Source organism: Haliotis asinina, chromosome 8, assembly GCF_037392515.1.
Source record: "Haliotis asinina isolate JCU_RB_2024 chromosome 8, JCU_Hal_asi_v2, whole genome shotgun sequence".
Lineage (NCBI taxonomy): Eukaryota > Metazoa > Mollusca > Gastropoda > Lepetellida > Haliotidae > Haliotis > Haliotis asinina.
In genome coordinates this window covers 41,222,989-41,234,987 of record NC_090287.1, presented here as the reverse complement: position 1 = coordinate 41,234,987, position 11,999 = coordinate 41,222,989, and the positions used below count along the sequence as shown (strand labels likewise).

General features: G+C 40.2%; 1 protein-coding gene across 2 annotated transcripts; it reads left to right on the top strand.

The window, feature by feature from the left end:
- The first annotated feature begins 2,316 nt into the window (after window positions 1–2,316).
- LOC137295042 (trichohyalin-like) lies at window positions 2,317–11,106 on the top strand. Of its 2 annotated transcripts, XM_067826305.1 has the most exons (4): window positions 2,317–2,393; window positions 3,695–3,848; window positions 4,457–5,509; window positions 5,843–11,106. In XM_067826305.1, the coding sequence occupies exons 2-4, from the start codon at window positions 3,701–3,703 to the stop codon at window positions 10,975–10,977; spliced, it is 6,336 nt and encodes a 2,111-aa protein (XP_067682406.1). In that variant the 5' UTR covers window positions 2,317–2,393; window positions 3,695–3,700; the 3' UTR covers window positions 10,978–11,106. The 2 variants fall into 2 exon arrangements, with proteins under 2 accessions (XP_067682406.1, XP_067682405.1); XM_067826304.1 differs by having other exon boundaries at window positions 4,457–11,106.
- Window positions 11,107–11,999: the final 893 nt, after the last annotated feature.

The window sequence follows — 11,999 nt, the reverse complement described above, 5'->3', positions numbered from 1 at the left end:
CCACCATAAATAGATAAAATTAAATTTCATGATATGACAAGTATACTGATTGTTGATACACAAAATGACCAGTAAGTAACTTGGAATGATCGACAATCTAGTGTCCACATTTTCTACCCGCATACCCGACCCCGTCTTACCCCGTTCTACCCTGATACTCACGATTATGTTAATTCCTGACATCCATTTTGCAAGAAATGGCAATACATTCTTCAGCGGAAATTTCGAGCTTTCAATATCTTAACCATATCTAATATTTAAAGAATGGTTGAAAGTTATGTCTACATCTCCAAAGACAATACAACCTTTTATTCTTAAAGTAATATTAACATATTTAATTGTTTAATCTATTAGTCACATTTACATATCGGGTCCGGGTATTGATACGGTACCCGGGTCCAACTCATTACCTACCCATCCAGGATATTCGACCATCAGCTCTAAAACAATCCATATCATGAGACTGACTATACATTTATCCATTAATCAATTCCCATGGGTTCACAAGTATGTGGGGGGTCATCATTCATCTTTAGCAACCCACCTTGTCGTAAGAGGGAACTAATGTGACTCTCACTTACTTGTTTGATGCATGTTAACGTATCCCATTAACAAAGATCAAGGTTCATAGTGTCATGACCATGTTATGTGTAAGCCGTTTTTGTGTGTCATTTCTTAGTACTAAAATTGAGGCCTGCATATTTTTATGAACGTTATAATTACAATAAAACAAAATGCATTGTCTATGATATGGTGGCTGATTCGGGCCATCGCTTCATCAAATATTTTTCTTGATAAAGTTAAGATTACATTGTTCGGTGGACATTTTTCAACTTCATATCTACGTGTAAACGTCAGTTTTACAAGAATGTGCATCTGTTGTGTACTTCAGCATGTTGATGTGGACTTGAAACACGTTCCCATGATACTGACATTGTTGACAGTGCCTAACATGTCAACTGGGAATACGCAATGTCTAATCAGAGCAACAAATACGAATTGATATAAAGGAAATATAGCTTGCATTATGATCACAAGACTCACTCATCATTCTTTGATGAACACTGAAAGCCATCAGGAATAGCAGAATTACAGCTTTGTGTTATGTTGTGTGATTTTTGATATGTGGAATATACATGATTCCAACAGTAGCTTCTACGGATAAGAAGTAGCCTTCAGCAACCCGTGCTTGTCGTAGGTCACTAACGGGATCGGGAGATCAGGCTCGCTGACTTGGTTGGCACATGTTACCTTATTCCAGTTGCTCATACTGTTGTTCACTGGATTGCCTTGTCCTGACTCAAGTATTAACAGACCGATAGCTGGAATATTGCTGGAGTCTGTTGAACAACAAACAAATAAACGTTATACTTCTGCCCCAAATTGTCAGTAACTAAGGTGTCGTAAAACCTTCACCCAGATGTCCCACTATGGCACGACCACCAGAACTGGAAACATCTGTGAACCAATTTTGTTTTCTGAGCCACATAACCAAACATGTATGTCTATTCAACTTGAGTCCTGGACGACCTGCAAGCCGTTACTGTTCCCTTGCTATTCATAACGTGTAGGGCAATGATACTGTCTTTCCATGAAGAAACCCATGTTGCAACCCAACTGCTGTCACCTCGTTTGTAACATAGTGTAGTACGCATGCAAGCAAAGGTGTTACAAAGGGTCAATTTGAATCATACAACTTAAAATGATAATAATACATTTGCCGTCTTGCCAAACACATCCACGTTTAAAGACAGAAAGAACTGAGACATTTCACCACCACTGTACGATATGCGTATCAAGTACTACTTCACATGCTTCTCATGATACAGACGGTTATCATATATACCATTCAAATCATATAGGAAAGATTTTCCGCTTTCTCCGCTAAATAATAACTGTCACCAACTGGGCTTAATTCTCACACTGCAGTGAAATATTATTTTGAAGCCTAATTGACAATACATTATGCTGATTCAAATACAATACTATCACATAGTGACCTCCGGTATGAAAGCACCAGTTGTAAATGCCCCCTGTCGCACTTTTACTTGAAGGCGATAAGCTTTATAATCGTATAAAGAATTAAATTTTAAGGCTGCTCAGCAATGATTCTGTAGACAGAATATTATTGCAAAAATCTGTGTTCCAAATTTATTTTTGTAAACCTCATATCATGCCAAAAGATCATCATACATATGTGACCATGAATAACACAACAGTCACACATCGCCATGCTTACTCCTCTTGCGTATGATAATTACATGCGTTTAGGGTTCCAGGAGTGACTGCACCACCTGCGTATTTTTTGATTGGCTGAAAGAACGTATTACAAAGCCTGGAACTAGCCACCTAGCCGCTGCTCATTGTCAAACCTTCATAGATCTCCCTGCAAGGTAAGTACACACTCACACTTTTAAGTACGATGGGCGTTGAGGCTGTGGTCAACAGTGTTTGAGGGCTGTCGTAGCTGGGTAGAAATATGTCTGTTTGGGCATTATGAAATAGGTTATGGTTTGTATCCCTAAAAATCCACGATGTGCTGTGCCAGTTGGTATTTTCACATCAAATACTCTTGATACATCTTATGCAAAATCCTCACTATGAATCTCGGAATAATTATGAAAACACGTCACTATATTACGAAACTCCCACAATACTCATCAAATCGCCTTCACAGTTTATTCGAAACACATCACAGGGAGATTCTGTGTCCCCCGCAGTCTACATGTGAAGAAGTGTGTTTAGATCATGTCGTTAGCCACAGTATTGTCATACCTAAGTGACGTTGGACCTTGGTTATGTAATACATCAATGGTTGACTTGTCCACATACAGGCTGGTCGACGTCATACCGCCGAATACTGAAGAGTCCCGCATTAGACATTGACTTAGCAAGGAAACAAAGAAAAAATTCAAAATCATGTGAAAGTTTTGCCTGTAACAGGAGACTATCCATATTACTTGTAACGATTATAGTTTCTTATAAATACTGAAATAGCGCTGTCTCCATATGGTTTGGCGATCGCTTAATGCCCAGGGACTTTTACCCTGGAAATGGTTTCAGTCATACTCACATGCACATACACACAATTACAAACACAGATACTCACAGACACGCACACACGCACATCAGACAGACACTGGCGCGCGCGAATGAGATGGTTGATCCTTTATGGAGAGGAAGATTTAACTTCATATGCAGCTTTCCATCTCCAGTTTGTGAACTTATATTAGTACTTAACAACTGGTAGATTGTCGGCGTGATTTTACGTATTACTGGAAGTCAACCCTTCTTGATACTCCTGTGACCTTCAACTGATCCTTCCTTGAGTGGTTACAATGTAGAACAAACTTTATCGTTAACAACTTCTTTTATTCATGAATGCGATGTTTCGGTACAGATTCTTGTACCGTTGTGTGTATGGGTCCTTTTCTAAGACAAAAGTCCCTGAGCACCCTGAAAATTAAGCGATTGCCAGACCATATGGTGACAAGCATGGCAACTGTACAAAACTCTGTCTCGACATCGCACTCGCGAATAAAAGAAATTGTTTCACATAATGTTTGTTCTATTTTGTTCCTTAGCTGATGACAATCAAAATGACCAGTATGACACTGAATTAGCATACATATCTCAAAATAGTTTTTGTTATTTGATTGAAACATGACATATGATCTAGTTCCTTTTATTTCAGTACTTGATGTTGCCAAGCATGATTTCCATGTACCTGCTATTATTGGTGACTTTAACATCTGTGATTGACGAAAGTCTTGCAGTTGAAGAGGACACTGTCCAACAGCCGGCTGTATATATTGACGTTGAAATCTCTAGGAAACCTTTAGCTCAAGGTTAGCGTTTTACAACAGTAAACTTCATTCCATCCATATCTGGGCGGGGTGTAAATACCCAAGCCTGGGAATCGAAATCAGTGGTTGCTATTATTAGCAACTTCTCAAGCAGCCGTTTTGTGAGAACATGCATTCAGCCAAGTGTTCATTCTGACCAGCACAAACATGGGTTATGTATTGCAGTAGAAATCTGGAATGAGGGAGTTTAATTTTACGCCGCACTTTGCAATAATCCAGCTATATGGCTAAAATGGTGTAAAATCCGATCCCGTTAGTCGCCTCATACAAGAGTGGGTTACCTAAGAACAGTTATAACCCGAATCATCACGAGACCTCCAGGAAGTACACGTATTAACAAAATATCCATGCATCAAGTTCAGTTTGTTAAATTGCACTGGGCTCATGTTCCACATGACAGTTAAATGTGTATGAGTGAGTGCGTGCCCCATTTGGGCTTTACGTCGTTTATATCAATACCTCAACATCACTGAGACACCAAGCATTGTATCCAGAAGCGAATCCTTTGACCACTAGGCTGTCCCACAGCCACCAAATCTGTACGATGTATGTAATGGCACAGCATATTACCGGATTTTTCTATGTTACAGAATGGCCTGAGGAGATGTGTCCAGGGGGGTTGGACGTAAATGGCTGTATCGACAAGGCAGATGCTAAAACTATTGAGAAGATTCAAAACAAGGCTTGGAAAAATGAGGTAAAAGCAAAATGGAGGGCAAAAAAGACAAAGTGGCAGCAGAGAATTGACAAACTCAGAAAAATGATCAGGGAGAAGCAATCGCAGAAAAAGAGGCCAAAGAAAACAAAGGACCTGACAAAAGAGAAAAGAAAGAAGACAACGTTGGCATGGAAGATGTTGCAAAAAATCCTCAAAGGAAAGAAATCAATAGCACAAGTAAAGAAGACCATAGGTAAACAAAAGTTAAAGCAGATGAAGTCAGAAACGAAAAAAGGGAAAAGGTGGGCGAGGAGGATGTTGCTGGCACTTCTGGAAGGAAGGAAAACAACATCACAGGTTAGGGAGATCATTGAAAAGCAGAAGTTAGAGAAGTTGCAGTCAGAGGATGGTGAGGAAGGTAATGAAGAAAAGACAGTGGAAGAAGCAGATCAGCTTGAGAAATTGGAAGAAGAGGAATGCAAGGGTGTTCGGGATAGCGAGGGTTGTAAGAGGGAGATGGCAAAAATAAATGATGGGGAAAAGACAACATGGGCATGGAAGATGTTGCAAGCAATCCTTAAAGGAAAGAAATCAATTGCACAAGTAAAGAAGAGCATAGGCAAGGAAAAGTTGAAGCAGATGAAGTCAGAAAAGAGAAAAGGGAAACGATGGGCGTGGAGGATGTTGCTGGCACTTCTTGAAGGAAGGAAAACAATATCACAGGTTAGGGAGGCAATTATAAAACAAAAAATAAAGAAGTTGCAGTCGGAAGATGGTGAGGAAGGTAATGAAGAAAAGATAGTGGAAGAAGCAGATCAGCTTGAGAAATTGGAAGAAGAGGAGTGCAAGGATGTTGCAGATAGTGAGGTCTGTAAGAAGGAGATGGCAGAAATAAATGATGGGAAAAAGACAACATGGGCATGGAAGATGTTGCAAGCAATCCTGAAAGGAAGGAAATCAATAGCACAAGTAAAGAAGACAATAGGTAAACAAAAGTTGAGGCAGATGAAGTCAGAAAGGAGAGGAGATAACAGGTGGGACTCGAGGTTGTTGTTAGAGCTCCTGGAAAGAACCAAAACAATACCAGAGGTCAGGGAGGCCATCAAAAAGCAAAAGGTGATAGAAGAAAAGGCAGAAGAGGAAGCAGGTCTTCTGGCAAAGTTGCAAGAAGAGGAATGCAAGGGTGTTACAGACAGTGAGGTCTGTAAGAAGGAGATGAAGGAAATAAAAGGTGATAAAAAGACAACATGGGCATGGAAGGTGTTGCAAACAATTATGAAAGGAAAGAAATCAATTGCACAAGTAAAAAAGACCATAGGTAAACAAAAGTTAAAGCAGATGCAGTCAAAAAAGGGAAAAAAGAAAGGGTGGGCGTGGAGAATGTTGCTGGCACTTCTGGAAGGAAGGAAAACAATATCAGAGGTTAGGGAGGCCATTAAAAAGCAGAAGTTAAAGAAGTTGCAGTCGGAGGATGGTGAGGAAGTTAATGAAGAAAAGACAGTGGAAGAAGCAGATCAGCTTGAGAAATTAGAGGAAGAGGAATGCAAGGGCGTTGTTGATAGTGAGGCCTGTAAGAAGGAGATGGCAGAAATTAATGATGGGAAAAAGACAACGTGGGCATGGAAGATGTTGGAAACAATTCTGAAAGGAGGGAAATCGATAGCAGAGGTAAAGGAGACTATAGGTAAACAAAAGTTGAAGCAGATGAAGGCAAAAAGGGGTACAAAGAAGAGGTGGGCGTGGAGAATGTTGCTGGCACTTCTGGAAGAAAGGAAAACAATATCAGAGGTTAGGGAGGAGTTAGGGGAGCAAAAATTAAAGAAGTTGCAGTCGCAGAATGACGAGGAAATTAATGAAGAAAAGACAGTGGAAGAAGCAGATCAGCTTGAGAAATTGGAAGAAGAGGAATGCAAGGGTGTTGAGGATAGTGAGGCCTGTAAGAAGGAGATGGCAGAAATAAATGATGGGAAAAAGACAACGTGGGCATGGAAGATGTTGCAAACAATTCTGAAAGGAGGGAAATCGATAGCAGAGGTAAAGGAGACTATAGGTAAACAAAAGTTGAAGCAGATGAAGGCAAAAAGGGGTACAAAGAAGAGGTGGGCGTGGAGAATGTTGCTGGCACTTCTGGAAGAAAGGAAAACAATATCAGAGGTTAGGGAGGAGTTAGGGGAGCAAAAATTAAAGAAGTTGCAGTCGCAGAATGACGAGGTAATTAATGAAGAAAAGACAGTGGAAGAAGCAGATCAGCTTGAGAAATTGGAAGAAGAGGAATGCAAGGGTGTTGAGGATAGTGAGGCCTGTAAGAAGGAGATGGCAGAAATAAATGTTGGGAAAAAGACAACGTGGGCATGGAAGATGTTGCAAACAATTCTGAAAGGAGGGAAATCGATAGCAGAGGTGAAGGAGACTATAGGTAAACAAAAATTGAAGCAGATGAAGGCAAAAAGGGGTACAAAGAAGAGGTGGGCATGGAGGATGTTGCTGGCACTTCTGGAAGAAAGGAAAACAATATCAGAGGTTAGGGAGGAGTTAGGGGAGCAAAAATTAAAGAAGTTGCAGTCAGGAGATGGTGAGGAAGTTAATGAAGAAAAGACAGTGGAAGAAGCAGATCATTTGGAGAAATTGGAAGAAGAGGAGTGCAAGGATGTTGCAGATAGTGAGGGTTGTAGGAAGGAGATGGAGAACATAAATGATGGGAAAAAGACAACATGGGCATGGAAGATGTTGCAAGTAATCCTTAAAGGAAAGAAATCAATAGCACAAGTAAAGAAGACAATAGGCAAGGAAAAGTTGAGGCAGATGAAGTCAGAAAGGAGAGGAGATAACAGGTGGGACTCGAGGTTGTTGTTAGAGCTCCTGGAAAGAACCAAAACAATACCAGAGGTCAGGGAGGCCATCAAAAAGCAAAAGGTGATAGAAGAAAAGGCAGAAGAGGAAGCAGGTCTTCTGGCAAAGTTGCAAGAAGAGGAATGCAAGGGTGTTACAGACAGTGAGGTCTGTAAGAAGGAGATGAAGGAAATAAAAGGTGATAAAAAGACAACATGGGCATGGAAGGTGTTGCAAACAATTATGAAAGGAAAGAAATCAATTGCACAAGTAAAAAAGACCATAGGTAAACAAAAGTTAAAGCAGATGCAGTCAAAAAAGGGAAAAAAGAAAGGGTGGGCGTGGAGAATGTTGCTGGCACTTCTGGAAGAAAGGAAAACAATATCAGAGGTTAGGGAGATCATTAAAAAGCAGAAGTTAAAGAAGTTGCAGTCGGAGGATGGTGAGGAAGTTAATGAAGAAAAGATAGTGGAAGAAGCAGATCAGCTTGAGAAATTGGAAGAAGAGGAGTGCAAGGATGTTGCAGATAGTGAGGTCTGTAAGAAGGAGATGGAGAACATAAATGATGGGAAAAAGACAACATGGGCATGGAAGATGTTGCAAGTAATCCTTAAAGGAAAGAAATCAATAGCACAAGTAAAGAAGACAATAGGCAAGGAAAAGTTGAGGCAGATGAAGTCAGAAAGGAGAGGAGATAACAGGTGGGACTCGAGGTTGTTGTTAGAGCTCCTGGAAAGAACCAAAACAATACCAGAGGTCAGGGAGGCCATCAAAAAGCAAAAGGTGATAGAAGAAAAGGCAGAAGAGGAAGCAGGTCTTCTGGCAAAGTTGCAAGAAGAGGAATGCAAGGGTGTTACAGACAGTGAGGTCTGTAAGAAGGAGATGAAGGAAATAAAAGGTGATAAAAAGACAACATGGGCATGGAAGGTGTTGCAAACAATTATGAAAGGAAAGAAATCAATTGCACAAGTAAAAAAGACCATAGGTAAACAAAAGTTAAAGCAGATGCAGTCAAAAAAGGGAAAAAAGAAAGGGTGGGCGTGGAGAATGTTGCTGGCACTTCTGGAAGGAAGGAAAACAATATCAGAGGTTAGGGAGGCCATTAAAAAGCAGAAGTTAAAGAAGTTGCAGTCGGAGGATGGTGAGGAAGTTAATGAAGAAAAGACAGTGGAAGAAGCAGATCAGCTTGAGAAATTGGAGGAAGAGGAATGCAAGGGCGTTGTTGATAGTGAGGCCTGTGAGAAGGAGATGGCAGAAATTAATGATGGGAAAAAGACAACGTGGGCATGGAAGATGTTGCAAACAATTCTGAAAGGAAGGAAATCGATAGCAGAGGTAAAGGAGACAATAGGTAAACAGAAGTTGAAGCAGATGAAGGCAAAAAGGGGTACAAAGAAGACGTGGGCTTGGAGGATGTTGCTGGCACTTCTGGAAGAAAGGAAAACAATATCAGAGGTTAGGGAGATCATTAAAAAGCAGAAGTTAAAGAAGTTGCAGTCGGAGGATGGTGAGGAAGTTAATGAAGAAAAGATAGTGGAAGAAGCAGATCAGCTTGAGAAATTGGAAGAAGAGGAGTGCAAGGATGTTGCAGATAGTGAGGTCTGTAAGAAGGAGATGGAGAACATAAATGATGGGAAAAAGACAACATGGGCATGGAAGATGTTGCAAGTAATCCTTAAAGGAAAGAAATCAATAGCACAAGTAAAGAAGACAATAGGCAAGGAAAAGTTGAGGCAGATGAAGTCAGAAAGGAGAGGAGATAACAGGTGGGACTCGAGGTTGTTGTTAGAGCTCCTGGAAAGAACCAAAACAATACCAGAGGTCAGGGAGGCCATCAAAAAGCAAAAGGTGATAGAAGAAAAGGCAGAAGAGGAAGCAGGTCTTCTGGCAAAGTTGCAAGAAGAGGAATGCAAGGGTGTTACAGACAGTGAGGTCTGTAAGAAGGAGATGAAGGAAATAAAAGGTGATAAAAAGACAACATGGGCATGGAAGGTGTTGCAAACAATTATGAAAGGAAAGAAATCAATTGCACAAGTAAAAAAGACCATAGGTAAACAAAAGTTAAAGCAGATGCAGTCAAAAAAGGGAAAAAAGAAAGGGTGGGCGTGGAGAATGTTGCTGGCACTTCTGGAAGAAAGGAAAACAATATCACAGGTTAGGGAGGCAATTATAAAACAAAAAATAAAGAAGTTGCAGTCGGAAGATGGTGAGGAAGGTAATGAAGAAAAGATAGTGGAAGAAGCAGATCAGCTTGAGAAATTGGAAGAAGAGGAGTGCAAGGATGTTGCAGATAGTGAGGTCTGTAAGAAGGAGATGGAGAACATAAATGATGGGAAAAAGACAACATGGGCATGGAAGATGTTGCAAGTAATCCTTAAAGGAAAGAAATCAATAGCACAAGTAAAGAAGACAATAGGCAAGGAAAAGTTGAGGCAGATGAAGTCAGAAAGGAGAGGAGATAACAGGTGGGACTCGAGGTTGTTGTTAGAGCTCCTGGAAAGAACCAAAACAATACCAGAGGTCAGGGAGGCCATCAAAAAGCAAAAGGTGATAGAAGAAAAGGCAGAAGAGGAAGCAGGTCTTCTGGCAAAGTTGCAAGAAGAGGAATGCAAGGGTGTTACAGACAGTGAGGTCTGTAAGAAGGAGATGAAGGAAATAAAAGGTGATAAAAAGACAACATGGGCATGGAAGGTGTTGCAAACAATTGTGAAAGGAAAGAAATCAATTGCACAAGTAAAAAAGACCATAGGTAAACAAAAGTTAAAGCAGATGCAGTCAAAAAAGGGAAAAAAGAAAGGGTGGGCGTGGAGAATGTTGCTGGCACTTCTGGAAGGAAGGAAAACAATATCAGAGGTTAGGGAGGCCATTAAAAAGCAGAAGTTAAAGAAGTTGCAGTCGGAGGATGGTGAGGAAGTTAATGAAGAAAAGACAGTGGAAGAAGCAGATCAGCTTGAGAAACTGGAGGAAGAGGAATGCAAGGGCGTTGTTGATAGTGAGGCCTGTAAGAAGGAGATGGCAGAAATTAATGATGGGAAAAAGACAACGTGGGCATGGAAGATGTTGCAAACAATTCTGAAAGGAAGGAAATCGATAGCAGAGGTGAAGGAGACTATAGGTAAACAAAAGTTGAAGCAGATGAAGTCAGATAAAGGGAGAAAGAAAAGGTGGTCATGGAGGATGTTGCTGGCATTACTGGATGGAACGAAAACTGTATCTCAGGTCCGGAAATTGAAAGTGTTGTCTGAGCCCGGGGCGGAAATTGGAGAAGAATGCGAGGGGTCTTCAAATGTTGACGCATGTGTAGAGAAGAGTAAGACACCAAAAAATAGCCGGAAGAAAAAGCCTTCCTCGAAATGGAACATTTTCAGAAAAATCGTGAACGCATTGGGAGGAAACAGAAAGAATTCTGCACAAGGAAACAGAAAGAATTCCGTTGATGGAGACAAAACGAATTCTGCTCAGACAAACGGGAAGATTTCTACTGAAGGAAACCGAGAGAATTCTACCCAAGGAAACAGAGAGAAGCCTGTTCAGAGAAACAGGAACAATTCCGCTGAAGGAAACAGACAGAATTCTGCTGGAGGAAAAGGAAAGAATTCCGCACGAGGAAAGGGAAAAAATTAAAACAGCAAACATTTCATAGAGGATAACATGAACATTAAACTGTGTAGAAAATATAAATGGCTTACAGGATAAATGTGAATGCTACTAAATTGTTTTGGAATGAATAAAAGGAAAGTAAATGCTATTGAAGATGTGTCACTGCCTTTTATCATCTGTGGACATTCAATTTATTTGTCTTACGAAATGATACAACAAGACTCATCAGATAAAGCTGTATAATTACCAGTAGGTTCCAGATAATTTGAAGGAAATATTCAAAACGTTTTGACCTTGTTAAGAATGTGTCTTACTCATCTTTACATTAAATTTCAACTCTGCCGCAATTATCAGAAAATTAACGAGAAAGTCTCGTTATGGGCGATGGGACCGTAAACACACGAACAGTGTAAGGCACAGAAAATATACGCATGAAAATATGTCTCATTTAATGACATAGCTAAGTAAGATTGTGACGAATACATTTCTTAATCCAACTTTCTAGTAGGAATGTGTGAGCTGGGATGTACAAAATGTTAAAGAATAACACTGGGAATGAGTGTAATACTTAATATAAATTTCACACATTGTAGTTATGTTCTATAGAAAATTCTACATCACGTTACACAGTCTGTTGAACGTTTACTGCAAAGGGAATTAAATCAAAGGAAAAAAATCACTTTCTTTGCCAATCTGAGGACAGTCTAGTATGTCAAATCTCGCGTTTCTTTCAGAAGCCGTAACTAGGAGTGCAGTTTAATTTTCCAACCATCTTGGGTGCCACACTAACACCTCTTTGACGACCGAAATAAAACTAGAATGGAATTTCTAAAAGACTTATCCCTGTAGCAATAAGGCTATAAACGGTTTCTAAACTTCTTACGTGGTGCCCTTAATAAAGGGCCAAATGATACAGAGCACATCTTAAGAAACGTTTCTCTGATATAACAGAACTGAGGGTTTCATCATAATGTTTAATGAGTTGATAAACGTGACACATCGAGACATACAGACAAAAAGTTCAAACATCACTAGCAAAACATCAT